Consider the following 8,310-nt stretch of genomic DNA (forward strand, 5'->3'; position numbering starts at 1 on the left):
TTTACGTGGTTGTTTCTATCATTGCCTAAGTGCATTTATTACCAAGTATCATTATAAATAAATAATGTTTTTAAGATTATAGAAAAAGTTAAATTTGGAATGTGGAGTATTAGATTTAGATTGTCACCCTTCCTTCCTTTTTTTTAAAAAAAATTTTATAACTCACCCTTCCTTACTTTTTCTTCTTTGGATGGAAAGTGCTAGCTATAATCAACAAATTCAATTAAAATTGTCAAAATTTAAGGAAAACTGTTGCATAAGTTAAATTAGTAGGGATAACTTCTACCAAAATATATATAAAAAAATACAATACTTTTTCGATCCATCCTCATCTAAAATGTTCAATTGTTCAATCAATACAACATTGTGCAGTATTAATAATAAAATATTATTAAATAATGGATCATATTATAATATTGAAATATATCTCCTAATAATTCAAATTAATACTAAAAATATTTTTTTTATAGAAGTATGAAATGCTTTTTAAGCATTAAATTATTCAGAGCCCAAGAGGCAACTATCTCGAGAGCCTTGCAGTTACCACGGCTTTGCTTGTAGTTTATCAATAATAATAATAATAATAATAATAATAATAATACCGAAAAAAATCCAGATGAAGACATATTATTTTTCTTTTGATTGAATGATTATATCAAACCGTTACTTACGGCATTATCCGATATTTGAGGAATTGTTACATGGTTCAGGATTAATTATGTAGTTCGACTAATTTCTACGTTATATGTTATTAATTCTTTTTGTAAATTAAGAATATATTTACAGTGTTATATGTAAAAATTAATCGGACTACATTATTCAGGGTCAAATAATTAATATTTTCTCTTTATCAGTCTTTGTTGGTAAATATTTGTGTTTTAATTTAAAATTTATAAATATATATTAATTCTATTTTATAAAATAATATTTATTTTAGATTCTCTTAAGATTTTGTTTTAATGAGTCAAACTAGTTTGTTATATTTGTTGTGACAACTGTAGGTTGATTTTTCAACGGTCATATTTCTAACGGTCATATTTTGTTGTTGCAAAATGCCTATATATATATCTCTTTCCTCTTTTCTAGAGATATAGACTGAGAGCTCTGGTTTCTTTCTGCCAACAATTTATCTCTTTCTTTTCCTATACAAAACTTAATTTTTGTGAGAGCAAGAGCATTGGTGTTCATAAGGTTCGGGGATCCTTTCGCTGCACACGATCGGAACCAACGGGTTGTCGTATCTTGGGAGAGGAGCGCAATCAGAATTTTTTACCCGTGCAGTGGGGGCGTTTTCTCTCTAAGGATAGCGTTTACGCGCTTCAACCCAGGCTATTTAATTCTTTCCCTTAATTTAATTTTTCCTTGTGCTCATTGTGTGATATAATGCATTATTTATGTGTTGTCAATTAAATTTAATTTGCTACTGCTATTTTGTTATTTAATTCAAGACTGTGCATCTTCTTCATATTTATTTTCCTTCATTTTATTTTATTTTCCAACAGTCTTAGAGAGAAAAATGTTTTAGAGAGAAAAAGCGTTATCACTTTCTTCTTGCATAGTCTTTTCTACAATAGCATTCTGTTTTATCAAAAATGTATGTCGTCAATATGATTGAGTTCCTTTCTAGTAAGCATGAAAAATTAATGGATGAAAATGCAATGCATTATGTTCCATTAAAAATGTTTTTATTATATTATTTTATTTCCTGAAATTTTAAATTAGTATGAGATTGTTGAAAAAATATTTTCTTTGTCAATTGTATTTTTGTTTAAGATAAAATGCTTTTAGAATTAGTTTGTGTGAAAAAAAAATACTAAAAGCATCTCAGTACTTTCATTCCTGCCTTAAAAAGTTATCTTTTACTTGGTCAAATGATCATGTGAACACAAGTATTTAAAATCAAGACGTTTGTTGTTTGATTTTTTAATTTCTATTGTTTAATTTTATTATTATTACTGCAAGTATTTTGTTGCTACATGTTGACTGATTGTCTCTTTATATATATAACTCATTGATAAAACATAAAAATAATAAAATAAACACTTTGGTGAAGCTTTATATTTTGCATGTCATATTCTTAAAAGAGTACCTTATAAACAAAAGAAAAATCTTTATGAGCTATGGAGAAAAGGAGAACCACTGAAATATCTTAAAGTGTGGGGGTGTCTAGTAAAGGTTAATATCCCTATTAATAAGAAAAGGAAAATTGAAAAAAAAAATATTAATTATATTTTGTTGAATATTTTTTACATAATACTACTTATAGATGCTTAGTTATTAATTCAGAAGTATCTGAAATTTCTAATGTTACTATTATGGAGTCTAGAGATGTGACTTTCTTTCAAAATATTTTTTTCTTGAAAAATAAATTGTTAAATCTTTGTATGGTTTGAAACAAGCTCCAAAGCATTGACACAAAAGTTTGATTAAGTTATTCTTTTGTATGATTTTCAAATTAATGTTAGTGATAAATGTGTGCATGTGAAACAATTTGATGATAATGGATGCGTCATTTTATATATCTAGATGACATATTGATAGTTGGTAGTAAATGAATTTCATAAATGATGTGAAGTTTTTATTGTCTAGAAATTTTGATATGAAAGACCTTGGTTGTGTAGATGTGATTTTGGGTATTAAGCTTATAGAGAAAAATGATGGTATGATTTTTTACCCAATCTTATTATGTTGAAAAGCTATTGAAGAAGTTTAATTATTTTGATACGAAACATGTTTTTACTCCTTGTGACTCATCCATCAAGTTAAAAAAAAATTTGAGTAAAGAAATTTCTTCACATAAATATTCTCAAAGTATCGGTTCTTTGTTGCATTTGACAAACTTTTCTAGGCCTATCTAATATTGCACATGCAGTTGGTAGATTGGAAAGTAATTGAAGAATTTAGTGATACAAAATTAAAGTTCTAATTTTGATGAAATAAAATTGACAAGTGGTCATGTCTTTGCTTTAGCTGGTTGTGCAGTATCATGAAAATCTATTAGACAAATTATTATTTCACATGAAAGCAAAAATTATTGCTTTAAATACTGCTACTAGTGAGGCTGAATTTCTTAAAAATGTATTATGTGATTTGTCATTGTTAAATAAGCCTATACCTCCAATTTCAATGCATTGTGATAGTCAAATTGCTATATCTAAAGTGACATGCAAAATTTTAATGAAAAAAGAAGACACTTAAGAGTGAGACATAAGTCTATAAGAAATTTGATTTCTCATGATGTCATTTCTCTTGACTTTGTCAGGTCAAAAAATAATATTGCGGATCCGCTTACAAAAAGATTGACATGTCAACAAGTATTTGAGTCGTCGAGGGGAATGAGATTAAAGTCCATTATTTAGTTACAACAATGGACACCCGTCTCCGTGTGATTGGTGATCCCATGAATGGAGTTCAACGGGTAACAACGAAATTGTTTGTTGACTAAAGTACACCAAAATGAAATTTGACGGAGCTGTTCCGTTTCTCATTCCTATGACGAGGTGTATTATAAATTGTGGCAATATTAAGGTTGAGGTATTTATATATGTGTATTTTTGGTAAAAAAAAAACAAAATACCTATTAATGAATCCGATGACAATTATTGTAGGGGTGAGGGTCACAACTCACTCTTTGAGGATTCACCTAGTGAGTGTGGTGGTGGGGCCGCCACTGTGAGATATGGGCTAATCTCTAAGTGACACTCACGAAACAAGATACAAGCGCAAGGCCGTGTAACGCGCTACCACTGATTAGAACCTAATTGAACACCAATATTGTAGGGGTTGTGTACTAAAGTCCGGTTAAAGAATATGTAGTTCAAGACAATCAAGTCACTACATTTTTCTCGGATGGAAGTTCATAAACACTAGGTATAAGGCTCAAACCCGGAAGGTTCCTTATACCGAAATACAATATCACATGCTCTTTCTCTTATATTTTTATCTTTCAGAAAATATATTTTAAAATTTTAAATTATGTGGGGGAATGTTGGTAAATATTTGTGTTTTAATTTAAAATTTATAAATATATATTAATTCTATTTTATAAAATAATATTTATTTTAGATTCTCTTAAGATTTTGTTTTAATGAGTCAAACTAGTTTGTTATATTTGTTGTGACAACTGTAGGTTGATTTTTCAACGGTCATATTTCTAACGGTCATATTTTGTTGTTGCAAAATGCCTATATATATATCTCTTTCCTCTTTTCTAGAGATATAGACTGAGAGCTCTGGTTTCTTTCTGCCAACAATTTATCTCTTTCTTTTCCTATACAAAACTTAATTTTTGTGAGAGCAAGAGCATTGGTGTTCATAAGGTTCGGGGATCCTTTCGCTGCACACGATCGGAACCAACGGGTTGTCGTATCTTGGGAGAGGAGCGCAATCAGAATTTTTTACCCGTGCAGTGGGGGCGTTTTCTCTCTAAGGATAGCGTTTACGCGCTTCAACCCAGGCTATTTAATTCTTTCCCTTAATTTAATTTTTCCTTGTGCTCATTGTGTGATATAATGCATTATTTATGTGTTGTCAATTAAATTTAATTTGCTACTGCTATTTTGTTATTTAATTCAAGACTGTGCATCTTCTTCATATTTATTTTCCTTCATTTTATTTTATTTTCCAACAGTCTTTTCATATACTGTTAATCTATATGAGAGCTTGAATCAATTGGTATAGGTTCTTTTGAAATGTACTTGCATTAAATACTTATAGTCTATACTAGCAAAAGTATAACGTGTATATACATTATTTTTGGCATATAATATTAATCTGATATGATATATCCATTTTTCTGTTAACAACAGAGAGCTTCATGCACGGACAATATTTTCAGATAGAACTTGAGGACAATGCCACTAATTGATAATTATCTTTTATATGTTACTTCAATTTCTGGGATGCTATTGTTACGTTATATGATTCATGAGTGTATGTATAATATATGAAACCAAGAGAGGATGAACAGCTACCAAAGAAGAAGTAGGGTCCCATCATTTCCTACCAAGAATGAGGATGCATATATGACTGAAATTAACTCCCTAGGGAGGGAGGATCATGATTCATGGCCACATTCTGTGTGAACATGCACATACTCCACGACTGTCTTTTAGAACTTTGAGATAGATTTTGTTTCCCATTATTTATCCGTTTTCTCTTTCCAATTTCTTTATTCTTTGTAAGTGGGGCACTACAGAATAAATACATGGTGAAAACATCAATGATCCCTTCATAATTTGCCGTAAATATTTCAGCTTCATACCTACCGTTAATAAACTCGATCTTGTAAACAATATTTAATTTATGAACTTAGTCTTTACCACTCGATTGAAATTTGACAAGATTGAAATTAGAGAATATCTGGGTTCACTGATTTTTTCCCCATAAAAATTGAAGATAAGTATAAGGGGTAACTCACATCCTACTAACTATGAAGTTCACCGATTTTCATATTATTATACATATTTATTCCTTGCACACTTCGTTAACAAAGGAAAACGTTACTATTTAATCGTACCTACATTATCACACAATTGAAAATATTCTCATAATAATTATTTCAAGAATCAAAAGATGTCACGGTATGTAATTAAATAGTTGTCTGCGCGCGTACATGCATGTTATATGAGATTTTATAAAGTATGTTCAATTATATATAAAAAAGTATTTTAACAAATTATACTTTTAAGTGTATTTTAAGAAAATCAAATTATGACATTAAAATATTTTATCTAAAAACCAAATGAATTTATATTATCAAATTATCACTCTATTATTTTTTAGAAGAAATATTTTCACAAACTATAAATATATTTAATAGAAAAAACTATTTATCAATTGTTTCATGTTTTAATTATAAATAACTACGAGAATACAACAATACCTAAAAGGAAGAGGAGAAAGAGTTGTCTCCTAAACAGAGAATAGAATTACAACACCTATAATGTTTTAAGGAAGATGAAAACAAATTTTATGTATTTAACTGATTTTCTTAAGAATTTTAATATCATGGTACCCATGAAGAGCACTAACCTTGGCATAACCTTTTCTGTTTTATAATTTTAAATTAAATAATTTGTTCCTTAGGCACTCTCACTGAAGTCGGGGGCCTATAAATTGCACCCCAGACAATGACTCCCCTCACAGCATATAGTCACATAGGCTATTAAGGGTGAGATATATAGAAAAACAAAGGAGAAAAGATAGAAATGGAGAAGTTTCCAGTTGTTGACATGGGGAACCTTAATAATGAAGAGAGATCAGCAACCATGGAGATAATCAAAGATGCCTGTGAGAACTGGGGTTTCTTTGAGGTACTCTTAAACAACATCTATTCTCCTTAATTGATGTTTTTGTTTCAAAATGAAAAGCTAACATATTCCTTGTTTTTCTTTTATTAAGTTGGTGAACCATGGGATATCCATAGAGTTGATGGACACCGTGGAGAGGATGACAAAAGAGCACTACAAAAAGTGTATGGAGCAAAGGTTCAAAGAAATGGTAGCAAGCAAAGGTTTGGAGTCTGCTCAATCTGAAATCAATGATTTGGATTGGGAAAGCACTTTCTTTTTGCGCCACCTTCCTGCCTCTAACATCTCAGAGATCCCTGATCTTGATGAAGATTACAGGTCTTGCTCCACACCACCAATAAATAAAACCTCTATTTCCACTTGTTTGAGTCATTCTTTTGTGTTTCATTTCAGAGACCAATTTATTTTTTGTGGGCATTTTTTTTCAGGAAGGTAATGAAGGATTTTGCTGTGGAACTGGAGGAACTGGCAGAGCTAGTTCTTGACTTGCTGTGTGAGAATCTTGGGCTAGAGAAAGGGTATCTGAAGAAGGTGTTCTATGGATCAAAGGGCCCAAATTTTGGTACCAAAGTTAGCAACTACCCTCCTTGTCCGAAGCCAGAGCTGATAAAGGGGCTCAGAGCTCACACAGATGCTGGTGGCATCATTCTACTCTTCCAAGATCACAAGGTCAGTGGATTACAGCTCCTCAAAGATGGCCACTGGATTGATGTCCTCCCAATGCGCCACTCCATTGTCATCAACCTTGGAGACCAACTTGAGGTATATTATTTTTATATATATACCCATCCCCTGTTTTCTTAATCTTACTCATCATTTTTCACCTTACCAAAATCTTACATCTTGGCTAAAATTTCATGCAATAAATAATATATACATTGATATTGTCTTTTTTTTTAATATTTTCATTCAATGACACGTAATTGCTAAAATTTATTGACTTTTATGCTCTTTATTTCTAATTATAAGATCGTTTTAAGTTATTTATAATCTTTAAGGAAAATAGTTAATTTTATTAATCATACTAAATCTATCGATTATTTATACTATCATTTCAAATTTATTATTTTTTTATCTTTCTATTCATTTAATTGTTTTTTATTAATATATAGAGATACAATAATTAAGATTATGTAGGAAAAATAATAATTTATGTATCTAGAAATTAAAAAATAATCTTATAAAAAGAGAAAAACGAATATTAGAAAAGAATTTTATAATTAGGTAAAAAGGAAGGGAGTAATAATTATACTAAAAATTATATTAAAAATATTTTCTGATTGATAATACACAAACTTTTAAAATACATATTCAAAGAAAAGGTGACAGTAAATAGCATAAGTTGGGGGGAAAGAATGTATGTAACATTAACTTTGTTGATTAACAGCTTGTTGTTTTTGGTCAAAACAGGTCATCACCAATGGCAAATACAAGAGTGTGATGCACCGTGTGATTACTCAAACGGATGGTAACAGAATGTCCATAGCCTCGTTTTACAATCCAGGCAATGATGCATTGATCGCTCCAGCACCAGCCTTGGTGAAGGAAGATGAGACTAGCCAAGTTTATCCCAAGTTTGTTTTTGATGATTACATGAAGCTCTATGCTGGCCTTAAATTTCAGGCCAAAGAACCAAGATTTCAAGCTATGAAGGCCACGGAGTCATCCAACATTAATTTAGGCCCCATAGCAACGGTCTAAGCCTCAGATTGAAGCATTATATTAATTATAATATATATGTTAACTGAGATTACCGGTATCTTTCTTTGCTATGGATGCGCCGTTATGCAGCATGTGTATTTCACAAGGAACTCTCTCTCTCCCTCTCCCTCTCCCTCATGATTCTTCTTTGGCTTATTATGGTAGTTTAAAAATAAAACATTAGCTTGATATGGTAGTTTATTTGTGTAATGTATGTATGTGATGGTTAAGTTGGTGTCATGTATTGATGCACTTCTTTTATCAGAAAGTAACCCGATCTTAGCCATTTTACAAGGAA

The 8,310-nt window shown here is 30.5% G+C and overlaps 1 protein-coding gene across 1 annotated transcript; it reads left to right on the forward strand.

Moving 5' to 3' along the window:
• Positions 1-6,131: 6,131 nt before the first annotated feature.
• Positions 6,132-8,310, forward strand: LOC100784459 (1-aminocyclopropane-1-carboxylate oxidase). Its single transcript, XM_003529605.3, has 4 exons — positions 6,132-6,314; positions 6,403-6,629; positions 6,740-7,073; positions 7,722-8,310. Exons 1-4 carry the CDS (start codon positions 6,210-6,212, stop codon positions 8,010-8,012), a joined length of 957 nt encoding a protein of 318 aa, XP_003529653.1. The 5' UTR covers positions 6,132-6,209; the 3' UTR covers positions 8,013-8,310.

The sequence above is a fragment of the Glycine max genome, chromosome 7, assembly GCF_000004515.6.
Source record: "Glycine max cultivar Williams 82 chromosome 7, Glycine_max_v4.0, whole genome shotgun sequence".
NCBI lineage: Eukaryota > Viridiplantae > Streptophyta > Magnoliopsida > Fabales > Fabaceae > Glycine > Glycine max.

Coding starts and splice junctions, on each gene's coding strand:
- LOC100784459 (XM_003529605.3), top strand. CDS start 6,210: ATGGAGAAGTTTCCAGTTGTTGACATGGGGAACCTTAATAATGAAGAG. Junction 6,315..6,402: donor AGAACTGGGGTTTCTTTGAG/GTACTCTTAAAC, acceptor TCTTTTATTAAG/TTGGTGAACCATGGGATATC. Junction 6,630..6,739: donor GATCTTGATGAAGATTACAG/GTCTTGCTCCAC, acceptor ATTTTTTTTCAG/GAAGGTAATGAAGGATTTTG.